General features: G+C 42.9%; 2 protein-coding genes across 4 annotated transcripts in view; both read right to left on the bottom strand.

The window, feature by feature from the left end:
• The window catches only part of LOC107188045 (zinc finger protein 2-like), a 59,876-nt gene that overhangs the window by 16,923 nt on the left and 20,863 nt on the right, over positions 1–22,090 (bottom strand). Inside the window, exon 5 of one of the 3 annotated variants that reach the window (XM_015576274.1) lies at positions 2,863–4,013. The exons of 1 other annotated variant lie outside the window; for it this stretch is intronic. In XM_015576274.1, coding sequence (XP_015431760.1) covers positions 2,864–4,013 — 1,150 coding nt within the window. In that variant the 3' untranslated portion in view covers position 2,863. Of the gene's footprint in view, positions 1–2,862; positions 4,014–19,984; positions 21,294–22,090 lie in introns of those variants that run through there. One more of the 3 variants, XM_015576273.1, reaches the window with a different exon arrangement.
• LOC107188046 (zinc finger protein 664-like) lies at positions 17,783–19,398 on the bottom strand. The gene has a single exon (XM_015576276.1). It carries the CDS (start codon positions 19,175–19,177, stop codon positions 18,038–18,040), a length of 1,140 nt encoding a protein of 379 aa, XP_015431762.1. The 5' UTR covers positions 19,178–19,398; the 3' UTR covers positions 17,783–18,037.

Below are 22,090 nucleotides of genomic sequence, written 5' to 3'. Positions count from 1 at the left end.
TCTTTAAGAAGAAATATTGGAAGCCTTCTCGTGCTTTTCATGTAAAGCCATGTGCTTCAAAAAAGGACCCTCGCACTGGTATATTGCCCCGCATTTCAGGCAGCTGTATCTGACCACATGCCGCATCATGTGTTTGCGATAGTCGTCCCAGTTAGTAAGATAGATTCGGCATCTCGAACATTTAAACAGTCTCTTCTTGGCATTCTTCGGAGGCTTCCTCACATTCGTGTACTTCGGATCGTCCCTGACGCCATTCTGAGGGAACTTGTTCTTTTCGTGCACGGTTCTATGCATGTGGTACGATCGCTCGCTGCGAAACGTCTTATCGCAGCTCCCGCAGCGGTGGAACACACCTGTGTGTTTCTCCTGGTGTCTGTTGCAATCCTCGCGCAGCTTGAATATCATCGAGCAAATCAAACACCTGAATGGCCTCACCTTCGGTACTTTTCGAGGTTTTTCGTGCGGCTTTCTTCTAACATTGATATGTGGCCTTTCCTCGTATAGCTTCATTTGTATACGAATATCTGATGTTTCCTCTTGTAACTCCGTATTAATACTGACATCTGGTTTTTCCTGTTGTAGCACCGTATTAACACTGGTATCTGGTGTTTCCGTTTGTGGCTCCGTTTTAATACCGATATCTGGGGTTTCCTCGTCTAACTCAATTTTAACGTCGACTGCTGATATGGCCTCGTGTAGATCTGTTTCAATACCGATGTCTGGTATTTCCTCTTTCACGAGAATCGTGTTAGGTGGAAGAACAAGATTATATTGTTCGAGCGGGTCGTCAATCGTCGACCTAAAAATAAAAAAGAAACTTCGTCAATCGTATGGTCGCCAGATAGTCGACGAATATTTGTTACAGATGCGGCTGTATAATGGTCGATGAACATTGTTCTCGGTACATCTTCTTCTGGTTCTGGAATATATTTTTTTTTTGGAAATTGCAGAAACGAATTTGCAGCGCTATCTTAGGAGATCAAATACACTGATGCGTATGATATATTATGGAAAATAATGTTGCACCCGTTTTTCTTTACACCATGAATTACTATTGAATTTTGTGTATGTATTATATATTTTTATATTACGTAAACAACACAGAAGTAATTAATATTAATGAATATTTTATTTTCGATCGAACGGAGCAGCAAATTAATGCTACATTAAATATTAATTGCCCTGGTTATCCTCGGTACGAGATGTTACTTGTTCTTTTTACAATGTTAATAATACAGCGCGCAAGAACTGAAATGTTCGATATAATATTATATATGTATACATATATTTCCTTTTTTTTTCCAAATTTACAGTTGATATAAACTTTTTCTCCGTAAGAATATGAATATTTATATTACATTTCTATATTATTCTTATATTTATATATATAAAAGCTGTTCCTTTCGCAGATCGACTTACGAATCACTGATCCTTCTTTCCCCATCGAATCGTAATGTAATATAGAACTATCACCAATTTGCTTTAAACGTCGCAATTCCTAATCCTATCTGTTATCGATCTCTTTTAACATATCCTCGAACTCCCTGCCACAATTCTTAATAACGACAAACAATTTTTATTATGCGTTAACAACATGCTTTCAGCAGTCGTTTAAGCGAACAGAGGCAAACGAATGTCATACATTTCGTTTTAGACACGGGGAAAAAAAACTAAAGTTATTACTCAAGGTCACTTTATCCCCATTGTGAATATATCGTCCAGTATGATGGGCACACATAGTGATCTTGAACAGTCAATTAATTTCACAATGATAAGTTATGCAAATTAAGTGGAAGACAAAACTTAATGAAATACGATCTTCATGATTATGTCCATTTTTGTAAATGGAACTGTTACAAAGTGTACATATACTATTTAGTATCAATCAAAATGACTAATTCCGAAGAAAGTAGTATATATTTACAAAAAATTAATTCTTTATAAATTACATGTACTATATTGAAAATTACCTTGCTTTGCAGTTTTTGACATGCTTTTTCGTCGAAAAAAGTACTTGTTAACATTCTTGGAATGTACAAAATTTAGTACGACCATTAAAGTTCTGAATAAATCTTACTGACGTTCACTTCGTTCGATTTGAATTGACATAACAATTAGTTTAACAATAATGACTGACTCTTAAGTAAATTCTCTCATGGCTCTACGCGTCTCATAATTTGTTAAGATACATCTCAAATCATTATTTGGTACCACAGATGGACGTTCATACGTTCAAAGAACAAGAGAAACGCTAGTTTTATAAACTCCATACGGAACCTTTAGCGTGATCACATCACTCAATGCATCCGTAAAAACTTATTATAAAACAAATTTCGGACACACCACCCGAAATCTCGTAGTGTTCAACCAATTAAAGAGTGTTGTAAATTCGAACAGAAAATCATGAACTCGAAAATAAAATTTTTATTCGGAACTTCGAAAACGTAAACCAGTATCTCTACAATGTTTCCTCAACCGATTAATCGGTTCCTCGAACTAATTAAATTCGTATTTTTTTTAAAAGCAAAAACTTACGTGTCGCGTAGCATGGCGAACACGATGCATAATATCACCATTGATATCAATCCAAACATCCACGAACCTCGAGCTCCCGAATACCGTATGTGCACAACGATAAAGAAAAAAAAAAGAAAAAACAATAGAAACCTCTATAAACTCGTTCAAACTACAACAATTCACTTAGTTAAACCACAAGTCGCCGAGCAAACGAATCCAACAACAACAGGAATCCCGATTGAACTAGGTAGAACTCCTCGGTCTGATCGACCGTCACATATTAGATTAAAAAAAATGTACAAAAGTATCATCCTCGCGATACACCCCAGAGTCCATCCTCGTCTCGTTACTTGCTGCTCTTGTTCACGATGATTTTGTCTTGCACCCCGTGAAGAAGATTCGTGATCTTAATGGGTGGAGGTGCAGGATGTACTCCAGGATGTTTCCTCCGGTGCAGCATCATGGGCGACCTCTGCGTGAAGCTTTGCCCGCAGATGTCGCACACGTATGGCCGTTCGCCGACGTGCGTTAACAGATGGATCTTCTGGGAGCTGAGACAACCGAAAGTTTTCCCACAGATAGCGCACAGGTAGGACTTTTCCCCGGAATGAGTCCTCAGATGCTTGGTCAAGCCGTATTTGGTCTTGAACTCCATTCCGCATTGTTCGCACACGTACTTGATCTTGTGCAACTCCATGTGACTGTCCAGATTCTTTTGTGTCTTGAACTTCTTCTTGCACGTCTGACACTGGAACTTCTTCACCTTCGTCTTGTGCTTGTAATACTTATGGAAGTACAGTGAGCTCTTGCTGGGATAAGAGGACCCGCAGATGTCGCAGACACAGGACTCCGTGTCGTGGTCCTTCACGTGGGTCGTGTAATCCGATTGCACCTTGAACATCTTGCCGCACTGTTCGCACTTGTAGTTGTAGTCCTCCGTGTGTTTGCGGATATAGTGGATCTTCAGGTAGGGTTTCGTGCGCGCCTTGAATTCGCAAAGATTACAGTTGTGCCAGGTGACGGGCTCGTCGTGGATCTCCATGTGTCTGGCTAAGTGGGCACTGGTTTTGAATCCTTTCGAGCAGATCGCGCACTTATGGGGTCTGGAGTTGCTATGCTTGTACATGTGTCTGGTGTGTTTACTTTTGCGATCGAACGAGGCGTAACAGATCTCGCAGGTGTGCTTCTTCTTCGGTTTCCCGCCACTCGTCGACTTGTTCTTCGCCTCCTCCTGTTTTTTCCTGAAATCCAGAGGGGTGTCGTCCAGGTCCTCGGACTGATCCTCGCTGTCCTTTCCTTTGTCAGCTGTAGGCTGCTTCTTCTTTGGCGTCGATTCGGTCTTCGTCTCTGATTTCGACTCCGATGCCTTCGACCCTTCGCCGGGCGGCCCCGGCTCTTTCATCATGAACATGCTCAAGGAGGTCGGTATCCGAAAGTAATTTTCCTCTAGTTTTACTATCAGAAAAGTCGGAGCGAGTGGGTCTAGCGCATTGTACCTAAAAAATCATAAAGCTAGTCAGTTCGGTGTTCGAGGAATGTCAGGTAATATAAGGGTTTTTTGATTTGCTTTTTGTTTAACCGCGCCCACGAACATGCACCGGCGCGAGTCGAGCTCAAATCTGACGAATCTTTTGTTTCCCCAGGAGGAATGTGTTCAACGGATGTTGTTCAACACCTTAGTTTGAAACTTACGCGTAATTAATCTGTAGATGTGAGTACTTAGATAATTCCGTAAGTCGAGGAGGAATGATATGATGATGATTGTAGTGTTACGTATGAATAAGTGTTCATAATCTAAGCAGGAACAGTATTATATTATAATTATCGCTCTATCATCTGTCTGTATTTATCTCCTAATAATGGTAACATTTAGGATATTGTGTAAGCTTGGATCGTTTGTCATCGGGTAACATTACTTTCGTGATGTTGAAACACATGCAGTATTGTACAAATATGTATAAGTGTATTGTAATCAAATTCAACGCCTGTATAAAATATGTTAGACAAGCACTTAACATTTGAAATAATTGTATTCTTTGAACAGGTCAATTCTTTATTTCATTCCCAGATAGCACATGACGCCTTGAAGACGCCCATTTTAGGTCTAAGGCGCCTGTGAGTCGTCTTCAAGGCGGCATGTCCTATCTGGGTTCTTTCATACATTCGAGTCATACATATATTCTTCGCATCATTTTCTAGTAATTTCAGTGACATAGTAATTCATGAACTACGATACTGTAAATTACTATTGAATTTAATAGAATGAGTATAATGAGAAAATATAAACTTCTCAGTATAACAGACAAGTAAAAACATTATGCTGTACAGACTATATATTTTTATAGCTGCTACGACCATTAATATCGGATATTTAAACTGCTTTCAGTTTTCAATGTATAAAATGAATTTTTTGCCTTTCTTGTGTTACTGTTGCTTTACAAAATATTAATGGCCTTGAAAAAAGGTTGTTAATAATAATCTAGGAATTGTTTTCACTGAATTCAACATTTCCTTTAAATAATGATATTCATATGCTGAAAACAAAATTTCTCATGGCTTCAAAAAATGTTACGTTATCGTCATCACCCAAGTAGTTTAGTTTAACGCTTGTACGCTGAATTTACGAATTGTGATGCAGTCACCAATGCCGGGACATTTTGAACAACAGTAAGTTCCATTCAACATCTTTCATTTAAGTAAAATTGACTTTGTTCTTATCCAGTTATTAAACAAAAAACGCAATTATTTATGTGAAACTATTATGAATTAGTAAACGGACAAAAATGAACCAGCATCCGGTGGCCGAGCGTTAATTCAGTGTATTAATACAAGAATTCCGATTCTTACCACTAAAGTATTCTATTAAAAAATGTTGCGCGTCAGAATCAGCGGTTCCTTGTCATCATATTACTCAAGAATTTAACAGTTTGTATCAAACATCCTTGAAACATCACTTCCTGCAAACTGTTGTGCAAGCTTATAATCACTATAAAATTATGCAGTCGCGACAGATGTTTCAATTATTTACACATAAAAGTTAAGCCTCTACGTATCTAGATTAATGGAGTTTTGTTTCATAAAATTTGATACACAGTTAAGAATTTTCTTTATATTTCCGCAGACTTCTTCCATTATGAAAACTCGTTAAAAGATTTTATTTAAATTACCTGCCTTCTGTTTTTCTTGTGCGTATATTAGTGAACATTTCGAAGCATATTGTAAAGATTTTTCTACAGAAAGTTGTTCTGGATAATCATTTCGATATATCTCCACTCCGTCAATCTAGACACGTGGATGCCAGCGTCAGTGGAGGCTTCGGTGACTAACCACGAAGCGATAGTTGCATACACATGTAGAAACAAAAAACAGCATCCAGCTAGACACTGTTCTCGAGATCATCGGTCGACGAGATTCTAGATTGGTCGCAATTAAGAATAGCATTCTTATCGATCAGTCCGCTCTGCAACTTCTGCAAGAAATTCTTCGCCAGCTCGGTGACCTGCGGAGGCGCAACATCCAAAGGTGGCAACGGTCCGGGATGCTGCTTCCTGTGCCTGAGTACGCTGGATCTCTGCGTGAAGTCTTCCTTGCAGATGTCGCACTTGTACGGCCTGATCCCGGCGTGCGTCAGCACGTGCTGATAGTAATTGCTGGTGCAGGAGAAGTGTTTACTGCAGAGCGTACAGTCGAAACCCTTGAACGAGCTGTGTTTCATTCGTTTGTGTCTGACAAGTTGTTTCGAGCCGGGAAACTCCTCGCCGCACTCGTCGCAGGTGAAGTCCGCCTCGTGGGTCCGCAGATGCTTGTCCAGGCTGCACATGTGACGGAACTTCTTCGGACACAAATGGCAGCTATGCTCGTAGCCGGTCTGGATTTTCCTTCTCTCGTGCCTCCACTCGTGGCCCTTCAGGTGTTTCACCGCTTTGCCGCAAAACCGGCAGATCTGCAGCGTCAACGGGTGAGACCATTTTATGTGCTGCGCCAAGTCGTTCTTCATGAAGAACTTCCGGCCGCAATGCTCGCAGATGAACATGGCGCTGGACTCCGAGTGGAGACGAAGATTGTGCCTCCTCAGGCTCTGCTCCCTCTTGTACTTCACCTGACAGATGTTACACTTGAAGTAGTAGTCCGGTCGGTGGATCACCTTGTGCGTTTCCAGCGCCTTCTGCGAGTACCAGGAGGTTGTGCACATGTCGCATTTGTACATCTTGTTCGGGTTTCTATGCATGTAACGCACGTGGCCCTCCAGCTTAGCCACGTCCTTGAATTGCTTGTCGCAGAATGGACACGTGTTGCGGACGGTGTTCAGAACTCGGTCAACTTCCTCTTTATCCTCTTCGGTATTCTTCGTTCTGACCTTCGTTCTGGTCGTCGTGGTTGTTATTCTCAAATGTTGCGTGTTACCTCGCAAAACTTCCGGTTGGTTAGGCTTTTCTGGGCATTGTAGCTGTGTTGAATGTGACACTGGTTGTGCAGGTTTCTTGGATGAACTAGATCTTGGCTTTGTCATTGGACACTTAGACGGTTCTGGTGGATACTGTATCTGGCATATTGATTCTTGCATACGTTGTAACCATGGGTTCTGCTGATATATCATTGGTACATTCGGATGCAACCAGTTTGTCGACGGATTCGTGACCAAGCCGTTTCCAGGCATTAGCGGCAGTCGTTGGAAGACTACATTGTGTTGTGATGCGATAGGTACGTGTCTGAAACAAGGATAATGCGTGTCAGAGCGTGAGAGATTTCTTCTTTAATTTGGTTGTACCTCGAATGTCTTTATTCTTTAAAGGAAAAGTTCAGCTGGTTTCAGGTACACCAAGAACGGTACCACAGAAGAAATTTTACTTATAAAATAAAGTGTTTTTACAGAGGAGCTGATGAAAATAATAAACGTAGCATTCAAAACACCGTTCACCTAAGCGTTGAAATATACTGAAAGTGTATGTATAACTTACTTTAATACACGCACTCTATTTGTACAAACTGAAGTAGATTAAACGTGAACAGTTATATCACTTTCTCTTGGCCTGTGGATTGTCAATAAAGTCATAGATAAATTCTTCAAGTTCTTCGTTCTTCAAGATATTAAAAGAATACGTCCTTTTACCAACAATGTACTTGACATATTCATCTCTTAATTATTAATTCGCATTTATACTTTACATATAAATTGTATATTACGAAACCTCAGTGTCGTAAACGTCACCACACAGTTCTTGAAAAGAAATATATAAGATCATTTACCCCTTTTATTAGTAAAAAGGTACACCGAAGATTTCCTAAAACAAGTGGTTGTGCTTAGGATAGAGAAACAGTTTTTAAAGTCATGTAACATGAATAATTTTCAGTCGATTTTATTACGAAAGCGTAATCAATTTAATGAACTATCCAGTGAGAAAATGACTGTCAAGACAAAGTTCCTTTTACTATCAAGCATGCATATTTTTAATATAATTATTTACACACTAAAGAACATTTAAAATGTGCCAGAACGTGGTCTTTGTATGATAATCGAGTAGGAAGTCTTGTATTCTCATTTTCTACACACACCCATTCTCATCTGTATTGTTAAAAATATCACACGTACACGATATTTTGTTCCTAATTACCGATGCAACATCGATAAAGAAAAGACAGATCACGTACAAAAAAGGACATAAAAATCAAATGCTCCTTTAAAGAGCATCTCGGTATTTACAAAATTCTCATTGTAGTATTTAATCCGACAATTATATAAGATAAAATATGGAACTAGAAATACCCCGATGACATTGTAGGCTAAACATTTCGAATCAAATACAAGTCGTACTTTGTTCAGCAATCATAGTGGTGTCGACAGCATTGAAGCAAATTAAGCTTACCGATAAGCAAAACAGATTATTGCACAAATGATTCTTGCTGCTGGTACCGTGGAAACAATCGAACATTAAGATTAAATATATCCACAAAACAATTCATATCTATTTATAAACCCCTGGATCACTGAACAAAACTTCAATTACAAAAACCAAAGATAATCCTAAAGCATATAAACAGTACATAAAATTGAACAACACATCATAAAACTCTGTTCAAATCACGTAACATTCACCTAAAAACAGAATAATAAGTCATCGAAGCGTTTCTAGTGTCCCATCCCATTTACTACTGCAACTCTCTCAAGGCGCAATTTGCCACCGCTGCAACACACTTTCCACACCTAACAATTGATCCTACAAGTGTTGATGCACCGAGCATTTCAAATGTACAGGACAAGCATGTATCGCAATTTCACTAAAACTTCTGCAAAATCTTCCTGGCGGTCTCCGCGATCGGAGTGATATCAGGGAGATCCGCTGGAAGGGGTTCCGGATGGTTCTTCCGGTGTCTAAGGTAGCACGACCTCTGCGTGAAATCCTCGTCGCATACGTCGCACTTGTACGGCCTGATTCCCGCGTGCGTGAGCACGTGACGATAAAGACTGCCCCGATAACTGAAAGTCTTGTTGCAGATCGTGCACATCGGCAGATCGGGCTTGTGTTTCGCGTATTTGTGCCTGGTCAAGGCGGCCGGTTTGCCGAACACTAGCTCGCATTGATCGCACTGGAAGCCTTTCTTGTGCATCAACAGGTGATTCTCAAGGCCGTTCTGGTGCCGGAATTTGCGGGGGCACAGGTGACAACAGAACCTAAAGTTCACTTTTTTCATCGCCTTCTGGTGCTGCCACTCGTGCAGCATCACGTTCTTCACGGTTTTACCACAGAATCTGCACACATGGGTGACATTCATGTGGGTCCTGTCGATGTGAAGAGCAAGGTCACCCTTCAGCTTGAAACGTTTGCCGCAATGGTCGCAGACGAACTTCGGCTCTATGGTACTGTGCACGCGAATCTGGTGCTGCCTCAGCCCGACCATCCGTTTGTATCTCTGCTGGCAGAACGGGCACTCCACGTAGGACTCTTCCTCGTGTGTCTTCGTGTGTTCCTTGTAAGCTTCTTTCGAGACGTAGGCATGGTAACACTTGTCGCACTGGTACGGCTTCTTGTGAACTCTACGGACGTGTTTGTTCATCGCTTTCTCGGTCTCGTAGACCTTCTGACAAATCGGGCACATGTTCCGTACGTTTTGCATCTCATCCTCTTCGCCCACAGTCGTTGACGGCACTGTGTTCGACGTTTCTTCCCCTTTCTTGATCATAACACTTTCCTCCCCACGTTTATGAATATTCACCTTTGTCTTTTCGAGTTTTCTGTGCCTTTTTTTCTTATCCTCAACACGTTTGGATCTGTTCTTGCTTGAGAGGTTCGACGGTGGGTTAGTTGTCACCTGTAGCAAAGTTAGCTCGGGCCTGATCGGTACCAAAACCTTCTTAACTTCGTAGCACATTGTCCCGTGGTCATCGTGAACCGGAATCAGAACGCTCTTAATTATATTCAAACCTGTCTCGTCTTTGACTTCAACAGGCACCAATACGTTCTTGATCTGTTTGGTTACGGGGTCTCTAACCGGCACCAGGACAGATTTCAATTGATCTTTGAGCTCGTCCACCATGGGATCGTCGGCGATTCCATTGGGCAGTGGATCGCATGTGACATCGCCACGTGATAAATCGTCCATCGATTTGTACGATAACGAATGATAATTAGCATCGCCTAGATATAAATAATCGTTAGTTTCACTTTCATTGTCCTCCTCCATTTCATCGTTACCGTAATCTTCGTCAGAGTTCGGCCGGATTTTAACACGAATCGGCGACTGATCGTCTCCGGCTTGGTCCACGTCAGGAACCCCGGGACATGCTACAAAAAGTGGTTGAGCGTGGTTCTGTGTGGTCCCCGCGCTCGTTGACAGCCTGAAACACCCATTCATTTAGTCAGTCGCAAGAAAAGATCCACACGCTCGTGTAAAGAAAAAGCAAACAATATTCGACACACGACTGACGGCGTAACCACCTCTTTTTATGTTCGGTATCTTGTTCGTCTGTATGTGGTTGTGGACGTTGATGGTTAGTCATACGGCAACGGTGGGGAGTGGGATCAAACGGATCTTACAAAATACACAGTTAATGTTGAAGAGAGTTTTCTGAAATGTGTTTAATATCGTGACTCGAGAAATTCAGTACAAGCGATGGATCGGTGGTTGAATAGTGTACTAACGTAATTCTGTGGTGACGTTAATATAAACATATATTTAACACTACTTACATCCAAACACAGCTTCTAGATCTATCGATCGATCCTGTTAAAGAATGTTAGATTCTCTAACAATCGACGTGAAACTCGCAAATCTCAAAAACACACTGACTTCTCGTTTAACACTACTTCCTTGATATGGATCTTCTGTTGTTTATTGTATTTTCATGCAAGTGTTGATTCGATTACATGGAGTAAGTCTGTACAATCTTAAAGTTTCGCGTAGAACGTGGTATGTAAGCATGCATGTACTCTTATCGATGATGAATGACAGAAATAATTTGCTGTATCTCCTAAATATCGTCTTTAAATACACATATATAGATGAATGTTGCACCGTACCTCAAACTCGATGTTATCGTTCATACAATAGAACGATCCAGTGAAATACGATTCGATAACAACTTAGACACTTACATAAAACATACCCGAATCCACCACTGAATCACAAACAATATTTCCACGAATGAAAACAACACACATGCAGAACAATTGTAAAGTTCCTAATAATATGAAAATAAAATAAAATCGATTACGAAAACGATTTAACTAAATTAAACTAAACGATGCCATCGATTCAACCACGACGTAAAACGTCAACCTCCGAACTAGAACAATCAATCATTTTCCCCTTCGCTCACATTCGTTCCCCGCTCTTTGGAATTTCTTTAAAAAATATACTTGAGACGCCGGGAGGGTTGGCGGTCAGGTTAGTCTCCGACACTCTTCTATTCGCTAATCTTGGCATAACTTCGTCAAGCTGACTTTCGGTGGCGGCGGCAGCGGTCCCGGGTGTCTCTTACGATGGGTCATCATGCTGCTCCGCTGTGTGAAACAATCCCCGCATATATCGCAGATGTATGGTTTCTCGCCCGTGTGAGTGAATCTGTGCACCTGGAGCAAAATCAATCTGCCGAACGTTTTCGAGCATTCGCTACACTCGTACGGTCGTTCCCCCGTGTGCTTTATCATGTGCGACTTCAGGTCCGAATTGGAATGGAACAGTTGGTCGCACTCGGTGCAACGAAAATTCTCAAGGCTGTTGATATGATTCTGTAGGCTTTTCACGGAGGCGAATTTCCGTTTGCAGTCGTTGCATTTGTACCTCCCCGGGTCCCTTCTTATTACACCGTGGGCGATCCGTTTGTGCGCCACCAGATACGCTTTATGAAGATAATCGTTCCCACAGTATTGGCACACGAAATACTTCATCCTCGTAGAACACGGCATCGGTATCTCGAAATCGTTAACGGTGCTGCTCTCATTGTTCCCTTCCCTGTCGCGCATACACAACGGATCCTCGTCGCTGTGAATGCGAATTATATGATCCCGTAATCGGTGCAACTGTTTGTACAAGACGCCGCAGTACGAACACTTCAGGGGTACATCTTGCTCGTGGGTCTTCAAGTGCGCGTTCAGCTTTTCCTGCGTCATGTATCTGCAGTAGCACTTCGTGCAACGGTACGGATAATTGTGCAATCTGCGTATGTGATCGCGCAGCTGTTTATCATTTTTCAGCTTTTTCGGGCACAACGGGCAAAGCTTCCGTGTGGTGTTCAGATCGTCCGTTTCAGTCTTTGTTTTCTTCTGTGTCGGTTGGTCCGGGAGCTTACCGAACCTCTCTTCGTATTCTTTCGCCTTTACCCAGGTCGGTACACGTAATGGCGGTCTGAAAGTTTCTTGGACTATTTCCGGCGGGCTGGTCTCTTTAGGCACATTATCTTCCAGTTGGATCGGGATCATGATCCCCTTGATGTCGTATGTCCCTGTCCCGTTTTCCTCTGGAATCGCTACCAGGATGCTTTTAATTAGATTCATTCCCGTCTTGTCCTGAACCTCGACCGGCAGCAGCACGTTCCTGATCTCTTTAGTGTTAGCGTCTCTAACTGGCACCATATACGAGACAGCGGATTTATCGTTCGAATCATCGCCGTCCGTAGATTGCTCGTTGGAATCGTTTCCCATGGGTTGCTCGATTACAACATCTATTGAATCTTTGCTGATCTTGGTCGGTATAGAGTCACTGTTCACTTGGCTCGAAGTGGAGTTGTCGATGATCTCCCTGGACAACGGGTGGAACATCGTGTCGTCCAGGTAAAGATTCTCTTTAATGTCGATATCGTCTTCCATAGGTTGCTCGATTACAACGTCTTCTGTTGAATCTTTGTTAATCTTGGTCGGTATAGAGTCACTGTTCACTCGGCTCGAGGTGGAGTTATCGATGATCTCCCTGGACAATGGGTGGTACATCGTGTCGTCCAGGTAAAGATTCTCTTTAATGTCGATATCGTCTTCCATAGGTTGCTCGATTACAACGTCTTCTGTTGGATCTTTGTTAATCTTGGTCGGCATAGAGTCACTGCTCACTCGGCTTGAGGTGGAGTTGTCGATGACCTCGGAGGACAACGGGTGGTACATCGTGTCGTCCAGGTAAGGATTCTCTTTAATGTCGATATCGTCTTCCTCGAACGATTGGTGGCTACTGAAATTGTCACAATCGCTTTCGACGTCGCTCAACATTATGCGATCCTCCTCGAACTCGGAGATCGGAGGTGTCTGAATACGAATCATTTGATCCTGGTCCAGAATTGGTGTGCCGCCGCATTCTACGAACAACAGTTGCATTCGGTTCTCTATGGATTCCGCTGTCGACGATATCCTGAAACACCGATTCATTTAGTCAGTTACACGAAAGCATCCGTGACACTTACGAAAAGAAACAGAAAAACAATCATTTCAAACAGTATGGACTGTGAAACCATTCTTTAACGTCGTTCGACATTTTATTTTATCTGTTCGTTAGGGTAAGTTCTAATAGGGAGAAGAGAAACCCGATTTGGTAGACATCATCCACTATACAGAGAAAACTGGAAAGTTGTGAAAAGGATTCTTGGAAAGGAGAGGAATCGATGGACCTGTTGAACACAGCACCGAAGTGGTTTCGTTATAAATTTAATAGAAATTCACGATGGTCACTACTTACATCGAGAATTGTCACCATTTCTAGACTGATCTCTCTATATTCCCTTAGAATTGACGTGAAACTGTCCATAACTCATTCAATCTACAGACCTCTCGTTCTACTCCAGCCTCGGATATTCTCGGCACTCGGTAGATTATGTAACAATTGTTTATTCTCAATTACATTCAATTTCATACATCTTCGTGTTCTACTTGTCAAGTGTGTAGTGTTAAGGATACTCGTATTGTCGATGATAAAAAATAATGAACAACGTGAATCGTATCTCTCCACTACGCAACATGCAAAACACACTCTCTTACATGGACGTATCGACTACCATGCGTACAATGTTGTTTACAGAATTATAGAAAAATACTGTTTACAAAAGTACAATAAATTCGATATACTACAACTTCGGGATAACGTTTGTTGACGACGCAGAAATATGGAAACAACAGCGATAAAGAGTTCATAAATGTAATTCATCACTGGAACAATGAAAGGACACGAGAAACGTGTAAAGCCAATTAAGAAACATTTATAGGACCGTTCAAGCATCTCTTCGATTGTACCTAATATCTCGATTAACGCACTAGACAGAATAAAAACAAGCGGAATCTTATCGAATGTTCACAGTACTTCTGTTCGAGACTCTCACTGTATACACTTTCTCGACATGATTCCCCCTGTACACTCGCAAATCTCAAAAAATCAAGGTAACGGGAACACAACCGTTGAAACTAGTCAGTAGTCTTGGCCATCTTCATATACTCCCTGAGGTTCAGAGGTGGAGGCGGAGGGAGATTTCCAGGATGCTTCTTGCGATGGACCATCATGCTGCTTCGCTGGGTGAAACTCCGTTTGCAGATATCGCATTTGTACGGCCTCAGGCCCAAGTGGGTCAATTCGTGCACTCTAAGCGAAACACTTGTCGTGAAACTTTTCAAGCAGACTTTGCACGGATGATCTCTATTACCCTCGTGTCTTAGCATGTGCAGTCGGAGGGAGTGTGGGTTGCTGACCCTCTTGCCGCACACAGAACACAGGAGGCCTTGCCCATGTACGCTATTGTGCCTCTCGAGGTGACGTTTATTTTTGAATACTTTGTTGCAGATTTCACACTGGGCCTTTTCTTTGTCCTCCTCCTTCTGTATCCCATGAGCGATACGTTCGTGGGCCACCAGGTAGGACTTCCTCGGGTAAACCTTCTTGCAACTTGTACAGGTGTACGTCCTGGGGCCCATCTGAGGTCCCCAATGCGCCTCCGCACCGTACGTATTGGAAACGGGATTACACTCTTCCTTCTGTTTGTCCCCTAGAGACTTTGGGTCTACAGTTGTGTGCTCCCGTATTTGATGCGCAATCAGTCTGTTCTTACGCTTGTATTTCCGATGGCAAACATTGCACTCCACATAAGTGTCTTTCTTGTGGACCTCCGAGTGTGTCTTGAGGTCTACCTCGGAGGAGTAGGTGCGGTGGCACTTACTGCAACGGAATTGGTTCTCGTGCTTTCGTCTGTAGTGTCTCTCCATTTGCTGGGCAGTCTTGAAGCTCATCTCGCACAGGGGACAGGTGTTCCGTATTTGCTCTAACGCCATATCCACCTCGTCCACTTCTTCGCTTTCGGGTTTCTTCTCGATCGCAGGTTCATCCTGCACCACTTCTTTCGTTTCCTCCTCCTGTTTTTCCTCCTGTATCTCCTGCGCCTGCTCCACCTGCTTCTCCACCACTTGTGGATTCTCGACGTTCACCGGCAACTGTACTGGTATCGGTTTGGGCAAAATCATCCGCTCCTTGACTGGTCGCTTCCCCTTATTCGTGTTGCGCGTGTCGGTTTTGCATTTCGGTGATGTGTACGTCCCTATATCGATGGGGACTAAAATTTTCTTAACTTCGTAACACATATCCCCGGTTGGAGTCTGTAACGGTACCAGAACGCTTTTGATGATATTCTTACCAGCCTCGTCTGTAACATCGTGAGGCACTAACGAGTTCTTAATTTCTCTAGTCACTGGGTCTATAATCGGCACTAACATCGTCGATGATACTACGGCGGTCGCGCATGGATCTTCTTTGACTATGTCGATCGCTGTGTCGTTGTTAACCTCAGTAGGCACTTTGTTGAACAAGGAACTCCCGTATACATCGTTCGATAACGAACAATAATTCGAAATACGTAAACCTGGGTCCCCGTTAATGTTGCTCTCGTAATCCTCCAACGGTGGTCGTTTCTCGACATACGTGTAGACGACATCGATTTCCTCTTCGTCGAAGACCGGCGGTGCCTTCACCCGGATCGGCTCCCGATCGTAATTCGAGGTGCAATTCCCTTTACAGTCTACAAAAAGTGGTTGCACTGGATTACGCGTATCCGCGATCGTTGAGATCCTGAAACATCCATTCGGTTAGTCAATCGCAAGAAGGGCACAATACGCTCGGTTTGTACAAAGATAATAATGAACACGATCTTCGTGGTGCAGGCGCCTCTGCGGCCCCGTCCACTCGACATGTCGTTCATTTTCGCATCGTAAAGGCAGATTTTGTAATGGTTAGTCGGTCGTGAAAAGGATCGGGGTGGGATGCGACGGGTAATTATCACAAATGAGATAATGAGAATCGAACAATTCCTGAAAAGGATTTAATCAAAAGGAACGAAGTGTTCAGTACAAGCGATGGATCTGTTGAACATTGCACTGAAATAATGTCGTCTTTGCGGTTAATGTGAATTTACAGTTAATGCTACTTACATCGATAAATGTCACAGCGTTTTAGAACAACCGACGTTAGTTCTTTGAAGAGAACTCGCTTACATACTCTTACAATCAACGTGATGCCCGTTCGACAAACTGTACTAGCTGCGAATTCGCACTCCTTCGTTATGGATCTTCCCGGAGTTTACTGTTCTTTGCGACAACCGTTTTTATTTTAAGTACACTGAATTCTGTGAACGGTAAGACTTGTTCATTGATTAATGATGCAGTACTTGGTATCTTTCCAACTAAAAAGTAAAATCGAGAACGGTGAAACCTCTCCATTTTAAGATTTTCACAAAATATGATCCGCGAAGCAGCATTTATTGAATCAACACGGAATAAAACAGAAGTAATCATTCGTTGCAATTCGGAATTGTATAAAAACAGTGGCGATTGATCGGTGCATACGTACGCTTTGGGAAGTAAATGAGTGAACGAGCGTGGAAACGCAGTGTAGTCGAGCGAAGCACGCTATAACATCATAATGAGAGGCGGATCTAACTACTGAAACACGATTTTTCAATTAATGACGTATTAAATTGTAGGACGCTTTAAAATCTTTAAGAAACACTTATCCCTGATTAAAAGATTTAAATTTAAACATTTATAACTATCAATAAAAGGAACAAAAGGGTCCACACCATTTACCTTAGAACATGTACAGTAAAACTTGGATTAGTACCCGAAACGATCTACACTAATCTACGGCGTAAGTACCCAGTGTTCATCCCCACCACTGAGAGGGTCCCCCTTGGAATCAGTCAAGCATACAATGTATCACGCCGACAGCTTCCCAAGCGGAAGTCCAAAAAAGGGTAAATGTCCGCGTATCGGTGAAACAAGACTAATGCAATGATGAAATTTTTTAAATTTTTTTTTCAATGGAACTTTTACTAACGTATTTGTGAGATTTTTCTGATTAAAACAAGATCAAACACGGTATAATTTGGATATATTTACTTTTTGATATTGAATAAGTATTATGGATGATTAGTAAGTAAATATGATCCAAATTACACCATGTTTGGATCATTTTAATCAGAAAAATCTTGCAAATACGTTAGTAAAAGTCTCATTGAAATAAAACTAAAAATAAAATATTTTCATTTTTGTATTAGTGTTGCCTTATCGACACGCTTTTTCACTCGCTGACCTTTTCTACATTCGGCGTTGATTCTATATTTAGAATCGATTCCTCACTTTTCGAGTACTAATCCAGGTTTTACTGTACATTGAACTGAAACGTTCCATTCAGAAAAACTGATAGACCACATTCTTGCTCCTTTCGCGACACGTCTATGAATTAATACCAACATTTATAACAAAACAGAAGATTTCTCAAATCCTCAAGATCCACAATTCATAAAAAAAAAGCCGCGTTTCTAATCATGCTCCCCTCATCATAAGTTACAACACGACCATGTTTAACCTAACACAGTTAAATAACACGACGAAATCAGATATTCAGTCAATCGTTCAACGTCTCCGTTCAGTCCTGTCCCACACGTTGGACCGTCGATCCGACACTATTTCCCGGTAAAGTTCATCAACACCACACCACGCACGCGCACACGCACACACACAATGTAGTATTTTCGTTTAACAGTCTCCTCAAAAAGTATCCACGGTGTTCAACTGTCCTCTTCATCTACCTTGTCCAGTTTGCCCTTCAAAGACTCGAGTTTGTTAAGGTACACAGGCGGTGGTGGCGGATGATTACCCGGGTGTCGCTTCCGATGTGACATCAGGCCGCTACGTTGTGTGAATGCTTTTTCGCAGAGATCGCAGGTGTACACCTTCTCTCCGCAATGGATGAGCTTGTGGACCCTGAGGTGGGTGGAGAGGATGAACGTTTTGTAGCATATCTCACACTCGTACGGCCGTTCACCGGTGTGCGTTCGTATGTGCATCTGAAGGGAGTAATTCGTGTTGAATTCCTTGCCGCACTCTGCGCAGAGGAACTTCTGCATGTGAATGCGCACGTGTCTGTCCCTGTTGTATTCGGAGGTGAATCTCTTGGGGCATTGCGTGCACTTGAATGTCTTCAGGCTGATGTTCGGTTTCCTGTGCACGCATCGTTTATGGGCGGCCAGATGACTCTTTTGGGGATAAGCGTTTCCGCAGATGTCGCAGATGAAGTTGTTCTCCCCGGTGTGACGGGTCATGTGATCCTTGAGATTATAGTTGGACATGAAGGACTTGTCGCACTGGTTGCACGGATAACGGAAGTCCGCCTCGTGCATCCTACGCTGGTGTATCCTCACCGATATCCTGTTCTTGGTGGTGAAACTGCAGACATCGCACGAATATATGTTGTCCTTGTGCCGGTCTATGTGATTCACCAACTCCGTGCGACGTTTGAACGCTTTCTCGCACACGTCGCACTTATGGGGACGTTCGCTGCTGTGCTTGATCATGTGACGGTCGTACGATCCCTGATTTATGAACTTTTGTTTGCAAACCTCGCACGAATACTCTTCCTGTTGCTCCTTTTTCTGTCTTGTTCGTCTTGCCTTCTTTTCCTTCGGGTTCCTCGCGTATTTATGCTCATCCATGTAAACCAGATCTTTCTTCGCGTTCGTTCGTTTATCCGTCAACGGGGTTTTCTCGACCGACGGCCGAGCGGGCATAGGACCTTCGACGATGTCAAACTCTGCTGGTATCGCGTTCCGTATTACGATCCCCGGAGGTCTGCAACCAACAATGTCAGGTTTCAATATGTAATACGCAGTTGGTGTGTTTGATTTGTCGGAGCTTCTTCTTTCGGTCATTGGATGTTTCTTTAGTGGGGAATAACGATGGGATGTCGGTTTAACTGTGCTCTTTTTTTTTTTTTGTTTGTTCTAACGAGGATGGTGAACGGGAATGATATTTCTCGTCTAAACAGAATCGATGCAACAAGTGTGATCTAGATGGAACATAAAAGATCGCCAGCTTGCTTTATTCATTTTCAATCGATCATGCTTCGTTTTATTAAACGTATGATAACGAGTAATTAATAGCGTCAGTTAACATAAAATCGCTGTTTCGTCTAACTAAACTTCGAACGAATCGCCGGCGCATTGAAATCGCGATAACAACGTGTGAATTTCCGTTCCTGTTGCAATAATAGTCCATGCTTGCACGGCTTGGAAAACAGAGTAACAATACTCGCAAGAACACTATCCGAGTAACTGATTCTTTAAACGAGCTGCAATACAATTGTCTCGCTCGACGAGGATAAAGTGAAAAAAAAAAAAAAAAAAGTAAAGAGAAACAGCCTAAAAGCTCTGGAAAGCGTCGAACATGTAACATTAATAACTACTACAATTAGTCGCACCATAATACGGGGGGCGATGTCGACACCGCCAAACGAAGATCATGAAACATAGAAGACAAAAAAAGAAACTCTTTTTAATTCATACGCAGCACATTTTTCAACGTATTCATCGCGCGCGCCATTCGCCCGATCACTGGGAGATATCATAGTAACCCCACCGGGATCGTCGAAGACCAAGTCAATCAGTTTCTACCGTTCGCGATTGTTGTTCGATCAGAAGAGTTCCACCTTCGACGGAAGGCACACTCGGCACACACGATTAGACACAGGTCGACTTCTGATGAGCCGTCAGGTTTCCCTGGCAAGAGAAACCACGGTTGCAGATCTGACAGACGTACGGCCTCTCGCCGGTGTGTCCTCTCCTGTGGATGGTCAGCGTGGATCTCTGCGAGAACGCCTTCGGACATTGATCGCATTTATACGGTTTCTCGCCGGTGTGCACCCTCCTGTGCATCCGAAGATTCTCGGAGTCGGTGAATCCTTTGCCGCAGATGTCGCAGACGTACGGTTTCTCGCCTGTGTGGATGCGCCTGTGCTTCTTCAGATGCTCAGCGCTGCTTAGACTCTTGCCGCAATAGTCGCAGAGGTACAGCTTGGTGGGATTGTGACTCTCCTTGTGACGAAACAGCGATCTCTTCGTGGCAAGTACTCGGCCGCATATGTCGCAAGCGGTGCTGGTCACCTTGTTCGCTTTCATCTCAGGATGCATGCGTCTGCAATGGGCGGACAGCTGTCGTCTCAGGTAGAAAGCATTGCCGCACAGTTGACAGACGAACGGCTTGTCACCGGAATGGATATTGTAGTGCTCCTGTAAATCGATCGCTTTACGGAATCTTTTGTCGCAGTCGTTGCACTTGAACGGCAGGTCCGCTTTGTCGGTGTGTCTCAGCATATGGATGCTGAGCGCCGCCAGTACGGTCGTCTCGTAGTCGCACTCCTTGCACATGTAGCTGGGATAGAAGTGGGTCTTCTCGTGCCTGGTCAGGTCGCGGAACAGACGGAACTTTTTGGGACAGTGCTTGCACGTGAGATCGCCGACGGTGTGCCGCATCAGGTGCTTCTGATAGTTGCTCTTGTGCCGGAATACCTTGTTGCAGGTCTTGCAGAGAAACTCGAGTTCTGGCTTTTCTTTCTTCACTTTTAAAGACCCAGAACGGTTCACGTTTTTGCCGCCTTTGCGACCACGTTTACGACCGGTATGCTTCTTCATGTGTTTCCTCAGGTTCACGCACGTTCTGAAGACCCGTCCGCACTGAGCGCAGGTGTGCTTCCGTTTGCCCTTATGCTCGATCTCGTGATTGTCCAACAACGTCTGAGAAGCGAAGAACACGCCGCACTGTTTACAGTGGTATGCCAACGGCAGATCCTCTTCGTCGTCATCGTCGTTCACTTCCTGCTTGATGAAGTTTTGTGCCTGGTTCGTCGAGGCCGAAGCCGCTGCCGCCTTGCCGGTAGCAGCTGACTGGGATCTCTTCGCGACTGGATGGACGGCGTCCTTCTTCATCAGATCGAGCTTGGTCAACATTGCCATCGGATAATACTCTTCGGAATACTCTAGCTGGTTGTACCTGAAATAGAAAAATTGGAATGGGCACATCAGTATCGGATGTCCTCGGTGTGCGATCGCAGTCTTTTCTGCGCCCGGACACGTTGTCCAGTGAAAATAATACAATGTTATCGTATACCTGTAAGCGAAGTCGACATATCAAGCACGTTCTACAAATTCAAGATGGCGGTTTTCTGGAGGCGTTTTCACGGAGCGATTAGAATGACTCGTTTTGCGGGTTGTGTATCGTATACGAATTCGTAGAGATTAATCAAGGTGGCAGACGGTACAAGAGACATGCTATACAGAATCGAGCGTAAAATGGCGGATTATTAGTCACGAAGATAAACACGTTATCTCCTGGAACAAGTTACATTCCGAATAACACAGCGATCATGTTTCGGCGGAGTCAAACAATCCTTTTATTTAACAAACTTTTTACATTCGACACGGTATCTAAGTATCTTGAAAAAATACTATATTCGTACATGTTTCACAAGCTCTCGATTATTTTCTCACAGCAGGCACGCACATTGTCTCAAGGTTCGTTCTTCAGTGTTAATAAATGCATTCATGGTACGTTCCAGTCAGGTGCACGCACAAAATCTTGACTTGCAGAAGAAAATATGGATTTTTGCAGGACAGTGACTTACACGTGGATCTAAGTCGTCCCTTTATTTTGTCATTTTTAGACGAAGTAAAGAATTTAAAATCGATATCTCTTATTAATAGTAAAATAAGACCCATAAGGACTTCTATCTGCAAGTAAAGATTTCACAAACGTCACAAATTCAACGTCAATCACCCATTATCACGAAT

Source organism: Dufourea novaeangliae, unplaced genomic scaffold (genome assembly GCF_001272555.1).
Source record: "Dufourea novaeangliae isolate 0120121106 unplaced genomic scaffold, ASM127255v1 scaffold109, whole genome shotgun sequence".
Classification (NCBI taxonomy): Eukaryota; Metazoa; Arthropoda; class Insecta; order Hymenoptera; family Halictidae; genus Dufourea; species Dufourea novaeangliae.
Note: the sequence above shows the minus strand (reverse complement) of the source record. Positions and strands in the feature narration are given on the sequence as shown.

Bases quoted from the DNA above. Each gene is read 5' to 3' on its own strand.
- LOC107188046 (XM_015576276.1), bottom strand. From the start codon at position 19,177: ATGACCGAAAGAAGAAGCTCCGACAAATCAAACACACCAACTGCGTAT.